At 44.5% G+C, this 22,679-nt stretch overlaps 1 protein-coding gene across 1 annotated transcript; it reads left to right on the top strand.

The window, feature by feature from the left end:
* Positions 1 to 7,474: 7,474 nt before the first annotated feature.
* T265_03150 (hypothetical protein) lies at positions 7,475 to 13,931 on the top strand (the record flags this gene model as incomplete). Its single annotated transcript, XM_009167563.1, has 4 exons — positions 7,475 to 7,560; positions 8,863 to 9,460; positions 11,225 to 12,156; positions 13,265 to 13,931. The coding sequence occupies 4 exons, from the start codon at positions 7,507 to 7,509 to the stop codon at positions 13,586 to 13,588; spliced, it is 1,908 nt and encodes a 635-aa protein (XP_009165827.1).
* Between the last annotated feature and the right edge of the window lie 8,748 nt (positions 13,932 to 22,679).

The raw sequence follows: 22,679 nt of genomic DNA, 5'->3' as shown, positions 1-22,679 counted from the left end.
ATAATAATAACAAACAAAAATGGACAAACAAGGAAGAACTAAAGTTTAGCTCAGGTTGCGGTACTCCAGTATCCCCACGATATTGTTGACAAACATTTAGGTGCCCGAGATTAAGTGATGTGTTCATTTCAATTTTTGTTCACACTATAAGAATGGAGAGGTGAACACGTTTGTTAGTCTTGAATTCTCCAGACTGTTGACATACAGACTACATCCTACACGAATTTGAATCCTTTACAAGCTCATACTTGCATGCATTACATATAATGGTGTGCCCTTGCAAGCCCAACCCACGTCACACTTGTTTGAAACATGAGAAAGTAAAGCTACTCGAGCTAAAGTTCCTTCAGAGCACAGAAGTGTGTTCATTCCCCCCTTTCTAGTCAATAAAATACCGCGTCTCACTCCCCAACCCGTTGAACTGTACTCATCTGAAGAGCAGTGTTCGCAAATTCTATGTTCTGAACGTGGATTGAATCATTTAATAGACTTAAAGCGTGTTTGTTTTGTTATGGTGAACATTACTCGCATCTTCTGGCAGTTAGATGTGCCTGCTTTATCTACCTGGCTGTCGTGCAGAGCCTTGCATTGTGTCGATTGTTTGCACATGAGTTTTACTCACAAAGTGGAGTTGGAACTTGTCCAGCTGTCAGATTACTTAGAACTTTTAAGATTCGGACACCCATCTCTCCTCCTGTCAGAAGTTGGATAAACGATATGTAGAGAACCGGGAAAATTCGCACCTCGTTCTTTGTTTATATATCCTTGGCGCATCAGAGTTGATTTCACGGTTTCCCCATTCAGCTTAAGAATTTCTAACCTGTTCCATCAGTTCTGGTCCGCCGCACTGAAAATCGAGGCTTTCATTCGGTGTCCATTCCACACTTGAACGCAGGTCACATTCTTTTGTGGAAGGCTGATGGACGGCTGAATAGGTTTCGGTTTCCAATACAGTATGTGGCGACATAGCAACACATTTCGTAAGCTCTGTTGTCATGAGGACACTGGTTGAAATACACATTAAGCAAAACAAATATCCGGAAGCCGGAAGCGATGTTGGTCTTAGCAGTGTGCGCTCTGAGTCATCAAATTACCGACACGTGTCGAATTCAATGTGTTGCAAGCAAGAAATTATGCTCTCCGACAAATACGCTTATTCACAAATAAATTTAGTTTTCGCGAGAAACTCAACTGAATCTCAGGTTTATGATATTCTTCAACTGAATGTGCTGCACACAGGCGGCCTCGTGTTTCGGTTGGCACGATATTAGTGATATCTCAGTATATTTTCATAAAGGAAACTACTCACAAGGTCGAAAAGTTTTCAGCAATCTTGTGAGTAGTTTCCTTTAGGAAAGAACTACTGATGTTTTATCTTGGACTTTTGAGCTACGGCAAGTCTCGAACCTCCTCACTGAAGTGTGAGAAAGTCTCATGCTAGCCAACATCTACAGTTTTAACCAATCCATTATCACGAGTTTCCTCAAGCAATGGAAACAAGGTATCAAACACGTACCAAAAAAGATCGGACACAACTTGGCGGACTCTTACATTACTGATCAAATCATACTGTGAGCCCCTCCTCCATGTTTCAGGTAACGGACTCTCTACCTGTAATCCCGTAATCCGAATTGGTTGTTGACTGACGGAGAGAGGCGAACACTTTGAGCTCGAACCCTGAGCTTCGCATCCACCTCAGGATAACTTGCTGGGCACTGAGACATTGAGATCCCTTTCAAACCACCTTGAGAAATGGTGAGAAGAAGAGAGTGGGTGACGTTCAAATTACCAAATTTCCTCATATGACCACAAGGCAGTTCAGAAAAAGGATAATTTTACCAAATGTGTGAAACTTCCTTCTAAGAAATCGTCATCTTAGGAAATTCTTTAGGGAAATCTGTTCAGAATATTTTGGAAAAGAAAAGACAATATATCACCTCCGCCTTGCCAGCGATACGGTGCAAAACATGAAAAAACTGAACCAACTTGTTCCCGAGAATGATTGTACCCTTTACGAAACCGTAAAACTCACCTGTTGGCACTCTTTTAATGAAGATATTAGAATTCAAACAACTCGGGTGTGGAAGTATAATGCATCGAAAAACCGTATGACAACAAAACGAGTGTTGTTTCATGTAGAGGAAAATCAGAATATTCTCTGCCCAAAATATTCGGAAATGATTGGACATTCTGGATCATAATAGCACGCTAATGGCGCTGGACATCAGAACAACAAAAATGATTCTTGCAGTCTGTCATTAACTCGATTACTTTAGTGATTAGCCATTTACGGCCTGCTGCTTTTGTTAGACAAACAGTAGCGATCGTAATTTGGTGATCCGTAGTGCCGTTTAACCAATCGCCCCGGGAATTTGCGTGAAACGCAGCTCTACTTACATGACCACCTGTTTGTGGGCGAATGCATGTTCTTCGGCAAAAAGGTTCACTATTCGATGAATCCATTCACAAAAGTGCTGCAACTTTGTCTTGTTGTCTTTGATATTGAGTCTAATTGGGCTTATCAGGCTAGAAAGTGATTCGAAAATAATTTGAGTGGACCGTTTCTTTTCCATAATGTTAGCCCAACCCAACTGAAAACGGGCATGATAAACCAACGGCTGCTCATCATCATCATCATCATCATCATCATCATCATCATCATCATCATCATCATCATCATCATCACCATCATCATCACCATCATCACCATCATCATCATCATCACCATCATTACCATCATCATCACCATAATCATCATCATCATCAAAGTCGTCGTCGTCAAGAGCATGACATCAGTGTTCAATACCGATGCTTCACTACCGTACAACCATGATTTTTTGAAGACCTCATTGTAAAGAAAAGAGTAAAGGTGGACGGGGGGGGACCTAGTGCCAGCTTACCACAATCATCCCGAAGTGCGTATACCTCCAGACATTCACTCAGGCGATCTGGATTGAATCTGACAACAAGAACGCCAATGACATCGGTTGGCAGCCATATCGTGTAGTGTCTCCAACCAGGCACAGTGAGGATCACGCAGTCCGCATCCTGGAAGGCGAGTAGCACCAACAGCACCCAAGCGTTTCGTGATCTCCTTCATACTCCTTTGCCGTGTCAAGGGATGGCCACCTCTCTGTTTACGCCACTGCGACTGGGGTATGGAAAACAGCACTGTCTTCGGCAAACGATGGTTCGGCATACGTAACATATGTCCCAACCAACGCAGCTTCTGGTGCTGGACACATTCTTCAGTGGAAATACCCGTTGCACAACCGAAAACACGCTTTCTAACTGCCTCATTACGGATTCGCCGACACCAACCCACACGAGCTATGGTTGAGACAACGATTGTCGAACACCTGAAGACGTCTCAGGTCCGCTGCTCGAATAGGCCAAGTCTCACAGCCATACAAGGAAACAGCCCGTACTGTAGCTTGACACACACGTCCCTTCAGATTCAGGGATAAACCACTCCGACCCCATAGATGTCTCAAATTAGCAAACGCGGCTCGAGACTTGCAGATTCGTGCATCGACCTCATCTGTCACACTACAATCAGAACTAATACAACTTCCAAGATACGTAAAACGCGCCACAACTTCCAGCACCTCTCCCTGAATGGCGTGTTCAGTGCCGTGTTCAGCGACTGCACGGCCGCTCAACACAGCACAACAAACAATTAACAATTACTTTTGGGCTAGGCACTTTCTAATATACCTGCGATTACAGGTAGTTTCACATCCAAAATCCAAGTAATCCAGGTAGAGTAGGCGCGGCTTCCCAGACTCTCCATGTTATCCTCATTTCCACCACGCCTTGACTAGTCTTGTGGTTCACCCTAATGAAACTACTTGCAAGGTTTCTGCAAACTCTTCGACAGCTAGCGAATGGTTTCATCCTTCCACTTCGCGATGATAAGTTAGGCACAATACTCCTTGTGTTCTAGTTGAACCCAAATTAGATGTAATACAAAAAATATTCTCACTTGAACACTGATTTGGTTTTAACAGAAGACCGTTGGATCCTAGCTGAAATTCTTGTTTATGTTCAACTAACTATGACGCGCAGCCGTCGACTTACGATTCGGTAGGGGCCATATTCGATATATCACAGTATATTTTCATAAATGGGAAATATCGAAGGCCAAGGATTCGATGGAGAACCAGTTGAGCCTCCCGTTAAAGCCATTTTGGTATGCAGATGAGTGTATTCCATGAATTCAGGTTCTACTGCTTCTTTCCTCCGTTCCCCACACATTCTCCTGATCAGTTTGGAAACTTTGAGCATCAATTATTCTAGCTCAAATGGAACTAACCTTAGTTTTTTTCTCCGTATACGCAAAGGCATTATTCATTTGAGTTCACTGCAGAATGTAATGGAATTTAAAAAAAAAAACAACCACGTGTCGGCTAAACAAACACTGAGATCGATAAAGAACCACTAGACTATCGGACCAGTAGGATCGATAGCTTTTCCGCCGCGGGATCTCATCCACATCGCGTGTCATCTCGATACTCCGAGTCGTTTGCTTTGATGATACGATTCCGTCCGGATCAAAGGTTTTTTATGTGAACCTTTCAAGCCTTTAGGGCCAGACTCCGGATAACACTGGACGTGAAATTCAACCAATTCAAAGGAATTTATTACCGGTGAGCCGCGATTTTTACGAAGCGGGAAATAGAAACCAACGGAGGCAAGCTTGAAAAGTGCACACTCGTAGACCAAACTGTAGAGCCTTGATTTTTCCGAGGAAAAAGCAGAAGGAATGCCAGATTTGTGTGCGTTTTCCTTTGACTATGATTGCAAGACACCGATCAGACAAAGCAAACTTAATGTCATGTAGAGGGGCTAAACTAAATGCTGGGTACCAAGTACCATATGGGACTCTCAATTACCTGTAATCTGCATGGCCGTATCACCATAAAGCTGGTTCTTTCTCTTGTGGATGAGGATCTAATTGTCTACGGATTCCTCGGTCCGTGATATTCCTCCCAACACGCCTACTCAGCTTTTAGCCTTGGATGTGCCGTACGACACCAAAAGACAAATTTCCACTCGTCTGACGCATGCCAATCACAATGGCTTGGGTGAAAGGATAAAAAATGGAAACTGCTGTGAATTGCCGAAATATGTGAGGATTTCTGAACGAAATAGTTTATTCCAATTAGGCTGGTGTTTCTCTTCTTGCGGAATACACCGACGCGAACATCTTCGCACGGACTATTTTTCTGATACGACTGTGCGTTTGTTCCTATGTAGCATTCCCACAATTACCTCCGCCAAGTTTGCGTTTTTTTCAATTGCAAATGAGTTGGGTAGATCGGGAATAAGTGAATTTAACTTCCTTCTCTGGTCATTAATAACCGTAGAATATGCTAAATGAGTTGGACAGTAAAAATGGTGCGTAAATGTGTAGGAAAGCATATTGTAACCCGAAACTGTGATTGAGATTAAGTAGGAATTTGCTGATATGCAAGGCGACAGATGAAATATTTTGACGCAGAAAACCAGAAACATCAGAGCGGGGACCTGTTCACCGGAGTAGTACACAGATTTAGGAGGTAAAGCAACTTGATGACAGTCGAATAAACTTCTCAAATGGTGTTACTTGTTGACATTTGGCCATATGGTTTTGTGTTTTGGTCGCCTGTTTAGGAAACGATTGGGGTATCTTACACAGAATGGGTTATGGACTTACTACACTACTCATAAGGTTACTGAGAATTCTCCGACAGCCCGCGACCGGTTTCTCCCTTCTTGAAGCTCATCAGGTCTGCGTATTCCCCGAGTCTCCATCAACCTGAGTGTGCTGTGCCAGGACGTCTCATGTTCCACTTCGTACGATATATCGCGATTCTCAACAACTGTATGAGCGGTGCATTACGTTGCTTAAAGACATCGTAAACGAGGAATTTAGCTAAGTTCCTCGTGAGTCTCTCGAAAAACCAAATTTATTTGCAAATGAGTGTATTTCTATGGTTATGGACTTGCTTTACATCTGTTGTCTGAAGAAATGCGTGGCAGCAGAACTTTTGAGGATGGCCAAGATCACTCAGTGGGGGGATTTTCGCTAGAACGGTCAACGTAGAAATCAAGCCAGTAAAGGTACCAGGAAATCTCAAAAAAAAAGCGGAACTCGCGAACAAGAATGAATGTATCTGGGGAATAGCCTCCACAACCGCCAAAATTTAGACATTTTACTATAACGATTGAACGCCCGGTAAAATAGTGATGTCATGTCACGAGCGAAGATTTATCCAGAGCTATAGAAAGTCTTCAATTATCCAAGACTTTTCAACCCAACGTTATCTACGTTCCGTCAGCCTTGATAACCGATATTCCTGTTAGTGCTCACGAAAATGAAGTCTGCAGTTCATCCACATATCAAGTATCAATGCGTACGAACCGTATGCATACGGTTTTATTGCATATTACATTCAGTTTCAGCTAACCAGTCAAAGTTATTATCATTGAGCACGTTGCGATGAGCCGATCGGGACCATAATCGAATCCTGGGATCAATGGGCCGTAGTGTATGTAGATAGTGCAAACATCTTTGAATTGAAAGAAGAGCTCTCATAACTGGATGGTTATGGTACTTCGTCAATCAGTTTATGTTATCTGGTTCTATATACCACTTATTTATGGAATATTCCTTGAAAGTTACGCGGAATGGAATATGGTCGGAAACAATCGATCCTTGATGGAACTCGTGAAAGAGCCTTTATTGCATTAAATTCCCTGGGTGCATTCGGTCCATGAGAAGTTTGCTTGGTGTTGTTGGTGGAATGAGGGCGTACTTTTGTGCTCAAATTTCTGTACACTGCTAAGTTCACCCATAAACCTAATCCTGCTGGAGTCGGCGGTTGAACACCAATATACGAGTGCTTTAACTTGGATGGTCACCGATTGACAGACTACACGATTAAGGAATTTCGTTTGTATCTTACATAGTGCAGAAGGTGCATCAAATGTTGTTCCAAGGAAACATTAAGGTCAGATTCAGTTTTTGAAAGACCACCATTCTTATACTTATGTCGATTAGATAATCAAAATGAGATTGTAAATTTGTATCGTGGACCCAAATAAAAAGGTGTCAGAGAACTGCGGCTATAAACATTTCAGAAGGAGAATGAACTTATTGAAGAGACATATTGAAGAGATTTACTGGTGTTTTTGAAATCGAGCAAAGTCTCAGTGCTCGTAATCTGTCCGGATGACAACCGGGTCATGATGACCCTGCAACTGCAATGGTGCGTACTCACTCTCATCCCGCTTGTGATTGCTATGCCACCTCAGGATGTCACCGATTCACTTGCCTATTGGCTCATGACCGGAGGAATTCGCTCCGCCACCATTTCGACCAATCAAATTTGAGGTTTGATTTTTCCGACCAATGGCCTACCAGCATCTGCCAGGCAGTCCGATAAATGCTAGATGGAGCAGTGAGCCGGACAGTTGATGCCCTGTGTCTTGGATGCTAGTGTTTGCAGGGTTCTGGGTTTCATGAGAAATTTAGGACAAACAACCGGTAATATGAATCCAGAAGATCCTATTCGAGTAAGTAGCATTGCTAAAAATACGTTTGGTCCCTTTTCCATGTACAACACAGTTATATATTTTTTGTAGAACAACACTAGTTAACGCTTGTGCTTGTTGCCGGAGAAGTTTGGAAACAATCGATAGATTTATCGCTAGAGAGCGTTTCATTTTTGAGAAAATGCCTCATTAAACGAACATTTCTGTAGCGTTGAGAACACAAAACGTGTTACTAGAGTTATAAATAGGGTTGAAGAGTGAGCCTGTAGTCGTTTTGAGACAGTTATGGATGTTTGCATTCTGATAGTGTGTGTGGTTAATCCCCGTTCAAGTTAGTTTACCTTCAACCCTCGTCTTAGGTTAGCTACTCCAGCAGCTGTTTTTCTGATTTTCGGCCTCGATGAATAAATGTCCACCTGGTGTTACATACCAGCTTGAGTTCTCGTCTCGCGGAGTACTAAACCTAGGTCCAAGGCAAGGGAATTCACACATCGGAAGTCGGAAGATGACACTTGTTATGCACTACTTATCTGTTATCGGTGCCATTTTATCCAACTTGCAAATATAGTGAAAACTCCCCAAAGTGATGTAGGCACTTGTTACGATGCGAGAAATCATTAAGTTAGGGGGGCGATTATCAGCCTGTACACATACTTCAACCTAGGTGGGTGTTGATTGTTCGTTTTGTTCAACTGGGGCGTTGTTCACCCACTGTACACTCGAGGTTCTGATCTTGCGCCCACATGGCGCTTGGACTGAATCACATGTGGGAGAAATTTAAGGAGGGGTGGGTGGAAGCCAAATTGGCCCCCATTGACATGGCCTCAAAGCAGCTGTCTTCATAATTCATCCCCAGTGCCATCGAGAGCTGCATCTACCTTGGAGGCAGGTGTGACAGCTGCAGATGCCTGAATTGATAATACTGCAGCGATTGTGTAGTCTCCTCGGTATTCGGATGGCATTTTCACCCCACGAGGTCAGTCACATTGTTGTCCAGTGACATAGATTAATAACCATAGACGAGTATTCAATCGTGGGGTCCCAAAAATACTACGTAAAAGCACGACTTTCAGAGCTTCCAGCTGTGTAATAATAGCGAACGGGATAAATAATGCGATCTCATACGCCAGCACACATTGCAGCTGATTTATATCCAGCTAGAGAGCGAAGCATGGTAACAGCCGTTAGTTGAACACCCAAACGAAGAGTAGGCAGTGTAAAGTTCACTTGTGAGTTTCGCCATCCAAGGATTGTGACGGATACTCGTTTAGCAGTGACTGCGTCCTGGAAGACGCTGATGTTACAATTCTTGTCTTATTTTAGGCCGAAATGCTTCGGCGAGCTGCTCGTCTATCATCCAGTATAGAAAGCGAAGAAGCCTGGCATCTTATCGGACTGTTTCAAGAAACTCAACCAGCGACATTTCTCCGCATCTGTCATCGTATTTTGGCTTCATTTCTGGAACTCACACACGACTACTTTGATCAAGGTTGGCCCCTCAAATCCCGTCTGCTCTCGGACTCAGGTCACAACGGAGGCTCTATGAGTAGACGACACCAGTGGCGTAGCAAAACCTTATCTATGGCGTTGGATAATATCGTGTGTGACCGTCGAGGAACATCAACAATTGATCCCCTATTGCTCTCCGGCTATCGCACTACCAGAATCCCAAACCATGTCCTTGGTTCTCCACTTCGAAGGTCACCCTGCGTAAACTGTGATTCGCCTGACAAATCACCAGCAGATAGTATGAGACGTCAACAGACACCAAACAGTCTTAGTAAACTTAGAGCGATCACAGCCCGTCGCTTATTCAAGCAAATCCTCCCGTCCAAACCAACCAATGTGAATCACAATGGTGGAATGAAGTTATTTTCCACTCGACCCGAAGAACCAATGAACATTGGTCCTACCATCACAGGTGAGTCCACATACACACGCAAACATTCCAAGTACAATGTTCCTCTACTGTCTTCCATTAAGGTACCATCCACGTGCACCTTAGTGTCGTTTTTGTTTTGTCTTTGTGACTGACCGGACAGATTTCATATGTGCATGCTTGAATAGCATAATGTACGTTCGTAACGAGAAACAAGTTGCTACATGCTTGGTAGGACGAATTCACGGGTGACAATGTTACCCTGCTGTTCATTCAAGCTTTGGATAGTTAAGCTTACTCATCACCAGGTTCCCGGATGAATACCTGTCACGCGCATGGATCGAATGAGATGTCTTGGTCCATCCCATAAACATTCTAATGCTATAATGGAATTTTTAAAGTCAAAACAGTGGAATAAAATGTGATCCGATGTTTCGGTTGTCGTGAGCAAACTTTTAACTTTAAAAATGCCAAATTATACATCATATTGTGCTTAGTCTTTCTAGCACTACACCAATGCTTAACCTGCCTGGCATAAACTGTATGTTTAATAGTACTTCTCTTTCCAGTCTGCCTGGTACAAAACAAAGGGGAGACATATCCCTACCCACAAATCAACTTTGTGTTACGGTGTCAGCCTATGCTGAGCTGTGAAACGCCGTTGTCTACTAACTTAGGCTAGCTAGGGCAGACTATCACGTTACAATATTTGATCGTCACTGAGGCAACGAAGGATCGACAGCCAGGTTATTCAGTCCATGTCTGCCACGTGTCAAACTGACAGCTTTGATGATTCAGGTGTAACTATCAACAGATTTATCCAACCAAACACTGGTATGACTGAGTGTGAATAAATGGATTTGGATTCCCTGGTATGAACACTCCCGTGCGTCACCCCCACCCCCATTCTTTACCTTCACCCGGCTCTGCAGATGTGCCTGTCACCTCGTGCCCCGGAGCAGACACGTGGATGCACCCGTCTGTGCTATCAAGCCTTCCCATCGTGAAAGGAATTCTCCCATCAGGAAGTGATACGCTGGACTGCACGATTTGTCGGTGTCTTATTGAGTATATGTTGGACACTCCCGGTAAGCAACATGGTGTGCATCACCCGTCAAGTTTTCCCACTTTGTGGCACGTATTCCACAGCCAAGCCCGCCACACTTCTAACTGTCTGTTTTCCTCCGGCTGATTCGCACTCCCATGTCTTAGTTGATGCTCGCTTCCGGTATGTACTGTCAACATCTAGAATAAACACTGTTCTTACCGTAGTAAGGCCGATTTAGTGTATGCGTCAACTTGGTTAGGAGGTCTGAAAGTTTCGATAAACATTGACACTTTCATCTTCACAATGGCTAGACCAAGGAAAACCATTGTGTTGAACGGTTTGCGGGACCAATCATCAACTATACGAAAAGTACAGGATTATTGGGCGCCAACTGAAAATTCAAGTCCACAAATCAGGATTTTCAAGTCTAAGTTTGTTAAGGAACTGTGTCAATGCGTTTCACATTCCCCCCAGTTGCCCAATGATGTAACTCCAGACTCGAGAAACACGTGCATTGTGATATGGAGAGCGATACCAGTAAGGGTGGGTAGAGATGACTCAAGTGGTTAAAGCGTGAGTTTACTGACCGGAAGGTCCATGGTTCGAACCCGACCTCTCCCTCTGGACTTCCCCTGTCTAGGCTTGGGCAACCTGGCAGTACCCCAGCCCTCGTGCTTCCTTTAAGTAGCTTGGAGGTAAGGCTTATCACACTCCTCACGTCCTTTACAGTTGACCCTTTTTCTCTCCCCATATTTCAGACGTTTATTCCACCGAAGGCTTATTTCGCATACCTGGGAACTCCCAACGAATTCGCGATCTATGGATTCAGATGCAAGACTATTTTCAAACTCCTTACATACGCATTCCACAGCCCGAACCGGATAACCACAACACGTGTGCCGCTGTGCACTGGGATCGTTGGGATGTCTATAACATACTGAGTTGTTATTCTCCACATGATCTTGCCAGTCTACTACTGCGAACAATTGTAACCGGTTCCCGTATGACCCCATCTTCCGCATTGTCCTCCGCCTCCAAATATCCACCTCGGCATTTGTGGAATGATGATTTTTCCGCCGATTCCTACAGTACACATGGTTTGATACCTACTCAAGCAAGCCACTTGTGTTTTCTTGCCACACGTCTTCAATACGTTCTGAATGGAGATGACTCCCACCTTCCAAGTGAAGATTGGGTACCGATATTGTGCCAAGCCAGACAGCTGTTGACCTATCGCATCGTGCTTCAACTGCTCTTACCCGGTCCTGAACGAAACATTCTACTGGGACTACTCCAGTTGTTCAATCGGGTTGCGAAAGCGAATGCAACATCTAGAATGTCGGCGGAATGTTTGGCTCGATGCGCTGCGGTAGCCGTGTTCGGTCCTCCCTCAGTGACACGCACACCTGAACTATCCACCTCAGGATCCGAAGAAAACCCACTGCGCTGGCGAATTGACACACTTACCAACTTGATCCACATGGCCGACCAGTTGTCACAGTTGCCAGAGCTGGTCTACACAATTGTGCGCAATCGGTTACGCATTCGATTTGGTCACTCTCCGATTCAGCGTGCGCCACTCACTACGTCAAGTGTTTGTAACTTACCACCAGATGTCAGTTCAGACAGTAGCGCACACCAACTACCCAAACGCATGCGGCGAACGAATCTCCCACTGAATCCTGACTGGGTAGGTGGTCCTTTTTGTCTTTTTCATAAGCCGGTAAGGGAGGCTTGGTTAACCTGCATTTGTACTGTGGAGATCGAGATTACGCTTATGCATGGTTCGAAGCCTATCTTAGTGTCGAAGCCTGAGTTTTCCCGCACGCCAAGGGTTGTGTGTATCTGTTGGCGCTAACGCAGTTGGCCCGATTAAGGCCGTTGATTGGTCGATTGGTGATTTCTCGGACTCGTGAACATTAATACCTACACTAGCCTCAGTGTCATCTGACCGTTGCTGTGTTCGACTAACAGTAGAGTGAATCTCCGACACTCACACTCGAGACTGCATTTCAGCATGTAAACGAGGTAGAAAATATCTCGACTTCTGAGCAGTCTGTAACGGTTATACAAAACTGCGCCTTCGTCTTTTGCCTTCTGCAGGCGTAAGCGGGCGCCGAGGTGATTTACTGTGGTCAATTTCGACACTGGTGACTGATTAGAGAATGCAAAAAACGAGCGTACTGCTGGGCAGAAAATTGAAAGCTAATTTGGAAAATTGGTTGGCTATCAGTCTGGACTAACTGGTTATCTTAGAAGTTAGTGAAAGCTCAAATTTTTCGGTTGAAATTCGGAAAGTTGGCGATCGTATGTCATCTAAATCTTGGTTGCGTGCATGTATTCAGCCGACAGCTAGGTTTTTAAAGCTCTGTCGAGCCCAGAACACCAAAAACTCAGCAGGCTCAACTGCTTTCGACCGGCAGCAGTCATATTCGCGCAACTCTGGTACGGGCTTGCACTCAAGTCCCATTAGATGGGCCAAAACGCGTCATTCGTTGCTATGACGACGGTATGCTTGCGAGCTTACCGTAGATCATGCTGACTACCGGCCTTGTCATCGTTCCCCGAAGGGCTTCGATTGGTCCGGTTTATTTTCACAAAGCTTCGCTGTCATCATTGACCGCGGGTGGTTTTATTAAAGTGGGAAATTCCGCCGTTTTGTGACAATTGTTAGGTATTTCCTCACCCGACATTAAGCTACTCATATGCTTACTAGAAACCCTCTGACAGTTCACCCACTTAGGCTGCAAACTAGTGTGTTTCGCGACTTGGTTTAACTGGTCAATCGTTCTTTTCAGGTTCCTCAAAACATTATGACAGGAGTGGGATCTGTGATTGAGGGCACAAAAACCGAACTTTCATCGACAATTATCCGCAAAACTCCAGTTCGAATGAGTTTGCCCCGATCGGCATCTGCCCTGGAGCCGGGTACTCGTCTCAGCAAGCCACAGGTCAACAAATCGCGCGGTCTGAGCGGTGTAGAGGCGTTCCAATTCTGGCGGAGACAAAAGAGTGCAGCAGTGCAGCAACACCAGCGCGCAAGCGCTCACCGACTATCCAAAGTACAGAGTGCTATTGCATTGAAGCACACCTCTCACCGTTCTAAAGAAGCGGCCAGTTGAAAGCGGTTTTCATTGCGTGGGATTCCTCAGTTGACTTTGCCAAGCATTTCTGTGATAACCACATGCCCAATGTATGTATGCACCCTTTCCTAGGCCACGATTCTTTTCCGACTTTTATCACGGCAGTGGTCCTTCTATTCCTCTACTCTACAGCGCTTTTTATCTTGTTAAGTGATACATCATTCTCAAGCATCGTAACTCCACCAAGGTCATCCATGATTTGGCTACTGTGTTTTCTTGCGTTGCCCTATTGTTCGCTTAATTATATCCGAGCTTTCCCGTGTCACTGTTATTTGGTTTTCATATTAACATATTGTCCCGACGAACGAGGTGCCTAATGGCCACGTCACCCCTACTTAATGAAATCTTGACCGAGTTCTAGCTTTATTCGATGTTTGGCAGTTGCTTCTTAGATAATGAAGTCAGTTTAGTTGCGTCACTGGCGTTGGTAACATTCGTAACTTCGCTCACGTGCCTGAGCAACACGTGTCACCATGACCTCATCTTCGTGATTTTAAGCCCGCAGAGGCTTGGCTATTGAAGTGAGTCACTTAGCAACCAACAAGCGGGTGACACTCAATGCAACCAAGTCATCTGAGTTCGGCCACTCTCGAATGATGGCCTAAACGGCGTGTGGGCCTCGGTGCCGTCCGTATCAAACGATTGAATGGATGGATAATCTTAATTCGTGCTTGGTTAATTGAAACGAACAGCGACTGGGTCGTGGCTTCAGTCAATAAGTGCACTTGTGTCGCATGTTTCGAAATCTTCGAGGAAGTTTGAAGGGCGACTGGATGTAGCAAATGGTGACATATTTGTTAGGGTTATGGGCTTTTACGTGGTGTTTGGTTCTCCTTGCACATAGCGTCTGCACAGGTTTCAAAGACCGCCTCCCCACTCCTACAACTAATTACTATAATTAGGAATGTAACTACCATGAAGCAATTGTGCGCAGTTGGGAGGTGTCTTCCGCATTTACTCGCTTCCTATTGCATAGAAATGTACGGAAAACAGTATCGTCAAGGCAACGAAGTTTCGCTCCAAAGATGACCTCAATGATATCGGGGGGGGGGTCTGAATATTTCAGCTTTTAACTAGCCTATCTATACTGCATACCCACCCTTGTATGCTCCACCAAGGCTGCGTGCGGCTCAAGTTACTCGAATTCAAAATCGTAACAAAGCGCCGGGATTCTTTCCCAAATCTGACAAAACTAGCAACTGCTGCAAGATGTTTTTCTCTTCTGGAATGTGATCTTGTCTCACGGGGGCTCGAGGTGAAAATCGGATGGTAGAAAAGGGCATCAGCTGGCTTTGGGGACTGATAGATCAATGCCTTCGTCTTAGCTGGTACACTGTATCCCAAGAACTAAGATGGTACGTCGAGTGTTTTGGCTTTATTTGGGGCGTGCATCAGTTCTCATCAGCTTTTAACCTTATAATGTTCCGCGTTTTCAAATACTTAAGTTACTTCAAGAACGAAAGACGTGCCCCATTCGGACTGTTGGGGTATGTCTTCACGAACGTTTGACAGGTATGTTATTTTCACAAAGGCAACTACTCACAAGGTTGCTGAAAACTCTTCGACAGCTCACGACCGGTTTCGCCCTTCCACTTTGGCCTCACCAGGTAGGCGCAGTCCCCGAGTTTCCGTCAACTTTATGTTTTACTTGAACCCAAATTGGACTGTTTTCGAGAAATACACTCATTTGCAAATCAATTTAGTTTTCACGAGAGACTCAACTGAATCTCTCGTTTATGATATTCTACAACTGAGAGTGCTGCACACAGGCCGCCTCATGATTCAGTTGGCACGATATTCGAGACATCGCAGTATATTTTCATAAAGGAAACTACTTACAAGGTTGCTGGAAACTCTTTTGATTATGTCGCTAGTAGGGAGCGTAAAACATTTGGCTATCAGTCAATTAGTGTGTTGTGAATAATCCAAAGGGGTCTCAATGTTATCGGACCGATCGATAACTGCAAACCAATTAGTCAGTTCGAAATGGCATCAGTTAACCTCCAATCTGAGCATCCGGAGACCAGTCCTGATACACCGTCAAGAGGAACTACAATTGGGTTGAAATAACTCATTATTTGACGCCCGTTAAGACTGTCAGACGAGCTCTTTACAATGTTCGCGTATGGGTCCCAGGTTCCCAGATTTATATGGTTCTATTTGAGTGTTTTTAAGGCCTAATCGACAATAAGTAGCCACAGTGACAGCTAAATGACGTAACACAGTAGAAAGGACTGAACTAGTTCACTCGCACTTGTGGAGTTAGTATTCACATGGCTACTTTATACAGTGGCCCCGACCTTCAGGTCATCGGTCTTCCTAATCTAGATGGATGCAAATTAGGGCGGTAGGCCTCTTGATCACCTCGTGTAACTCTCGAGGTCAACAACCCGTTTGTTTCGCTCCAGCAGTCGCAAATCGAATGGGATTAATTGCCCGGCTGTCTTGGAGTCAGGTTTTCGAAGAGTGGGCGAGGTCAGATCAACCACTCCCCGGGAAAAACACACAGAATAAGACCAGCAACTCATATCCACTACTCAACAAGATCAAACCTCATGCCATTCCATTATAGGTTGACAAGAAAAGGGTTTTAAACCGTCATCTAGACATATTTCCATCAACTGTTCGACCTATGGAAATAGGCGATAAACCTTTGTATCCTAGCTTGACTTTTCCTGTTTCCTAACCCCGATTCGCGCCTTCGTGACCCTTGATTATGTCGCTAGTAGGGAGCGTAAAACATTTGGCTATCAGTCAATTAGTGTGTTGTGAATAATCCAAAGGGGTCTCAATGTTATCGGACCGATCGATAACTGCAAACCAATTAGTCAGTTCGAAATGGCATCAGTTAACCTCCAATCTGAGCATCCGGAGACCAGTCCTGATACACCGTCAAGAGGAACTACAATTGGGTTGAAATAACTCATTATTTGACGCCCGTTAAGACTGTCAGACGAGCTCTTTACAATGTTCGCGTATGGGTCCCAGGTTCCCAGATTTATATGGTTCTATTTGAGTGTTTTTAAGGCCTAATCGACAATAAGTAGCCACAGTGACAGCTAAATGACGTAACACAGTAGAAAGGACTGAACTAGTTCACTCGCACTTGTGGAGTTAGTATTCACATGGCTACTTTATACAGTGGCCCCGACCTTCAGGTCATCGGTCTTCCTAATCTAGATGGATGCAAATTAGGGCGGTAGGCCTCTTGATCGCCTCGTGTAACTCTCGAGGTCAACAACCCGTTTGTTTCGCTCCAGCAGTCGCAAATCGAATGGGATTAATTGCCCGGCTGTCTTGGAGTCAGGTTTTCGAAGAGTGGGCGAGGTCAGATCAACCACTCCCCGGGAAAAAACACAGAATAAGACCAGCAACTCATATCCACTACTCAACAAGATCAAACCTCATGCCATTCCATTATAGGTTGACAAGAAAAGGGTTTTAAACCGTCATCTAGACATATTTCCATCAACTGTTCGACCTATGGAAATAGGCGATAAACCTTCGTATCCTAGCTTGACTTTTCCTGTTTCCTAACCCCGATTCGCGCCTTCGTGACCCTCTAAATTCAAGTGAGTCTCCACGGGTTCATCCATAGCTGAAATCTTCACTATGTAGACCATTTCGCCGGGTAGACAAGACTGAAGACGTCTCACCGATTGGTTCTCCGTCTGCCTTAAAACCTGGCCAACTTGCTGGCCTGTTCACTTGGCCTGGTGAAGCCTTTGTGTCAAAGGTGAAACGCTGTCTAATTAAAAACTACCGATTGTTCACCAAGTCCTTCAGAAACGGGTAGACAAGGTAATTCATCTAATTCTTGGAACGTTTCCTCTTACATCTGAATCACCATCCGCGTCGGATAGACTGAAAGTTCGACCTCCAATGACAAAGCCCACCTCACAATGAAACCCATCTCAAATGCAATTTAAACAAAATAAGCTTCCATGTAAAGTTACGAGCAAGTTCCATTGAAGAAGATCACAGTAACGGTTAATTAGATTGTCCAAACAGCCTGAAAACTCATTCAGGCGTGTTCACAACATCAACATCATGGAGGTATGTTTATTGATTCTATCCAGCAAAAGGGCATACAGACAACGCACAACATCCAGTATACACCTTTTTGGAGATCTGGACTAGTGTACGACATAAACTTTCCCAAGCTCGATAGGTGAAAATGTACGTTCGTGCCGACTGCCCGATCTGCTGAATTGGCCTACTTCGATGAACATCTTTCTGGATGATTAACGACGCGGATCCCAACCCAGCCGTCAGCCATAACAAACATGATGAGGACAGAGGTGCTGACGGATGTGAACTAGATGGTGTTAGATACACACACATGCGTCGCCGGTTGATGTCTATTCCCAGGCTTTCGGGGGTTCTGCTCTTGCCACTGCTGCCTGTGTGTTGAATAATGTTCCAAAGCAGTGTGGTGGAAAAGGTCACTTGCAGCGGCTTGACCGACCATCATTCGTTTGGCCTAAGCCGACTTGTGTGCAAGGGCACGAAAGTTCTTTATTCCATCCGACAGCCTCAAGTGCATTTTGTTCGGCAGCATTGATTGATATGGTCCAGACAATGAAATGCTTGTGAAGAGCCGCAAGATGAGGTCGGGTGATCCGCAGCATTGAATTTCGACCATTGTTTTGATTTCCAATTATCTGAGTACATTCTTTTTCGGTTCGCATCTGCGGCCACCCGGAAACTCATTTTATGTGTTATTTTGATGACCTAACTCGGCTGGGAATGCCTGTTCCTCTACACAGTATGCCAGCAAATCGCGTGGTTTTTGGGAGTCTAGTCAGTTTCAGGAGATTACATACGAAAGAAACAGTGGTAAATCTTCCCTTTGGAAAACATACAGATTGAAGCCCAGACCAACATTGAGAAACTCCAAAGAAGAGTCAAGAAGACCGTCTCTGACTAAATAATAACCGGTGTACACAGACGAAACAATGAGGTGATCAATGGGCTACAGTGTAAAGTGTACTGTGACTTCGCTCGTAAACAATTTAGAGCAAGTAAGCCAGTTGCCAAGCTCGGCGGGCAGACCGGCAGCGACATGATCAGCTACTAGTTATCGGCGTATTATTTTGGCAGATTTGAAGATACGCCATTATAGCTCGACAAAGTTTTCAACCGACGGGGTTTAAGTTTTCATGACAAATGTGCTCGGGATATAAAGAGTGCGCTAGAATTAGAAAGAGTGATGAAGCTGAGTATGTTCGACCATTAACTGGAATTCGACGAAACATCTTCGTTCAAGGGTTTCACATCTGACCCAGGGAGCAGTTGTGCCAGGGTTGTTCCAGGAAAAAAAGTTCATCTAGCGTATCTGATGAAACTTGGGGAGCGCACAGTCGTTTGGCTAAATTCTGGGAAAGTGGATCAAGAGGCACTTGCAGGAGGCACTGGAGAACTCGACAGTACCTTTAAATGCTGAGGCCAGGCTTGAGCAGATGGTGCCCAGTCTTGGTGCACAAATGTTAGTTGACCTCACCTGTGTTTCTCGTTCTTCAGTATACGATCGAGGGGGAACATGCAGTAAGAGAACTGCTATTTAATCAATATCGTGATCGCTGTTAAACTGTATTTCTTGAAAGACCAATAAGCAAGTATCGCGTAGAAGCCTTTTCTCAAGACCGATCGTCGATTTTGGCAGAAATCGATGGTTTAGGGCACAGAGTGAACTGAGGAAGATCATATACTTGCGTAATCCTAGATAGGAGACTGTAATATCGAGCGATGAGGAAGAACTCCACATTGACTGTTGAGGTATTTTGGCCCACTCCAGCTCAGTTTTGCGAAAAGACTGAATTTGCCCCAGCCGTATTTACAAACGAGGGCTCGTCATGACTTAGGGGCCCTTGATGCGGGACAGAAACACTCTAACCATGATAGACAGGATCATAACGACCGACTTCTTTAACTATCATGCCGTAAACATCATAATGAACTAAAGAAGTTTACTTTTTGATCCCAACATACAATGTGGTTATAGTACGAGAAAAGTTTCACCGAGGTTAGAATTTGAGTGGAGTGTGGATCCTATGAACCGTCCAGTGGGTTCAAACCAGCAGCGTTTATGTATAGAATTTAAATATATAGAAAAATTGAGCTAAAGTTGACCGTGTGTGGTTAACCTACTCAGTATGCACCACTCAGGTTTCAATTTTCGCCAAACTATACCAAAAAGACGTAGTACACTACACATAAGGTTGCTGAGAGCTCTTCGGCAGCCCACGACCGGTTTCGCCCATCCACTTCGAGCTCATCAGACGGGCGCAATCCCCGAGTTTCCGTCAACTTTATGTTCTTCTTGAACCCGAACTGGACATATTTCGACAAATACACTTATTTGCATAGCAGTTTGGTTTTGACTGCAGACTAACCTGGAACCCAGCCGAATCTCTCGTGTGTGATGTTCTTTTTCTAGACAGTGTGTTTCACTGCTGGCGTATCGTACCAACTGAAAGATGAGGCAGCCTGGCGCAACACATTCAGTTGCTTAAGAACAGCATAAACGAGAGATTCAGCTGGGTTCCAGGTCAGTCTCCAGTCGAAACCAAAAGGATATGCAAACGAGTGTATTTGTCGAAGCCTGTCCAATTTGGGCTCAAGAAGAACAGAAAATAGACGAAAATTCGGGGACTGTACCTAGTTGATGAACCCGAAATGGAAGGGCTGCCGAAGAGTTTTCAGTGTGATTTACTACGCCAATACAGTGTATTGTGACGTCAGCCAAATTTAGCTCAATTTTGGGGTATTTAAAACTAAGCTGAAGCTGGTTGATCGAACGGTTAGATTACTCAGTACTTAGTTGTCAGTTTTGAAGTTTCGCCAAACTTCAACAAAAAGACTGATACCAACTGTGATCTCTTCCTTGAGCATAGATGACAGGCAAAGCGAAAGCATCACGAGGGCTTAGATAAGGTTGACGTAGTGAGACCAAAATAGGAGCGTTCATAGGGTGATGGCTGGTCAGAAGCCTTTGTCCAAATCATTGAGCTAGACTGATGTCGAACCAACGCGTGTGAGAGGCCTACTTTAGATCAGGCTGGAAGGGAAATGTAACCACCAGTCAAATGAATTTGTCAACATATGCCAGACTGGGGAAAAACGTAGCAGCTCCAGTAGTTTTGACTTAAGTTTGACCCTGTTAGACATATAATGCGACATAAAAATATTTTTAATTCGTACTTCTTTGAATTCTGCTCCTATTTGGACCGGACGAGCATCATTTCGGTATGCCTGCTCAGGTAAACTGTTTTCTGGCATGGTTACTTCACCCAGACGCATGTGCTGAGCATGAGAAGATGCGGTGTACTTTGGTTGTTAGTTCGGTTCCTCAGACGGACAGTTTGATTGCATTTGTTTTCTTACCAATCAGAGGAAACCTCATCGGTGCGCTGTCTGTGGAGGTCGGCTTGGTGCGTTGTGCTTTTTACAAATCTGATGGTATTAGAAGAGAATCACAGCCCGTCCGTTGCGACTGACACAGTCGTGCGCTTTTGTTAGACAGATAGTTGCAGATGAACCATGCACTTGTTAATGTGGGGGTGAAAAAACTTGAAACATAAGCTACGAATAAAGATTGTGTTGTTTTTGTTATGAGAAAAGTGGGTTGGCCTTGTTGGGGTGTGTACGATAGAATAGTCACACTGATTTTTTGCTTCACGGGATGCTTGTTCTCTTCTCCTATGGGTCATCTGTTCTTCTTGGTCATTTGTTGTTTTCGTGTATATATATATATATATATATATAAACATTCAGTTATGATTAGACGCAGATGGCAAGTCCAAGTTGTTACCACTTTATTATGGCTCCATGTGAATTTCGAATGGGCGTACTGTTTCCTACCTACTTTGTTTGCATAGGATTTTATTCGGAACTAGTATTACCTAACCCTGTGTATAGAAGTCAGTATAATCCCACGATCTGACGTTTAAACCATTATCATATTCTTGTATTCATAGTGCCGCATTTGTAGGTAAACCTCCATTTGAACGGTTCGACTTTTGATATTTTGCGTCTAACTCAACGTGGCCCACACGATGGCTGCAAACATTCAATACGAGGTTCCCCATGAGATGTTGGATAGAACATCATCGTGTTCCTGAGACTAATGTAAACAACCACTTTGTCCGTGACTAATAACTGTTCCAATAAGTACCTTGGTCCAAGGTACTGCCTGTACACCTTGGAGCACGCCTCATGCTGTCTGTCATTGGGGTTTTGCTTGAATCACCCACTCCACATGGATCTAGGGTCGTCTCACGGTTTTTTCGTATAACGCACGTCGCTGGTGTGCGAGCTGCGTCTGCCATGTGCCGAAGTCCAAAAATCGGGTCAAGCTGAGCCGTGTACAGCGTGGGAATTCACTTCAGACCACATGTCGAAAGTCCGGGCCAGCGATTGCGGCAAGTGCTGCGACAGGACTCACGTGATGTGTCGGGGTAAGGTTAATCTGCTTTGTCCCAGCACCGCAATCACATCTTGTCTGAGCACGGCGATGATGCTTCCCTTTGGTGTGGATCGAATCAGCGCACCTGGGTAAAGTAGTGTCCATGTAAACGCGAGTCGTGAGAGTAAACACCAGCTTGTATAACTTCTGTGCTGAAGGATTAGCGATTGAATCTCATACCAGCCAACCGATTCTTTAGAAAGGCAGTCGTGATCAGCTGACGTAAACCGGTTAAATGAACCAATTAGCTAGGAAACAGACATCAGTTAACCCCTTCTTCAGTAAAAACAAACTGCCGCGTTGGACGATACACAGAAGACAAACATTGGTATTATACCAATCTTTGTCGTTATAATCGCGGAGGGGGTATAACAGCTTTAAAGTATCACTCAATCTATCTTGGTAGATAGTGAGTTTCGCGTGAATTAGGCTCATTGTTTCCACATTGCTTTCCCTTCCTAGTGGGATGTAAACTAACGGGAAGAAAATAGGGAGGCGAAGCTATCTGCTCTTACATGGTACCGTGTGGAACCAGCTCCTCCGTTCGTGGGAACCGATTGCCCACAACTAGCCGGCATGTGTTCATAAATCCAAAAATATCTA

The sequence above is a fragment of the Opisthorchis viverrini genome (assembly GCF_000715545.1).
Source record: "Opisthorchis viverrini unplaced genomic scaffold opera_v5_43, whole genome shotgun sequence".
NCBI lineage: Eukaryota > Metazoa > Platyhelminthes > Trematoda > Opisthorchiida > Opisthorchiidae > Opisthorchis > Opisthorchis viverrini.
The sequence above is the reverse complement of the archived record's forward strand: the minus strand, read 5'-3'. Positions and strand labels throughout refer to the sequence as shown.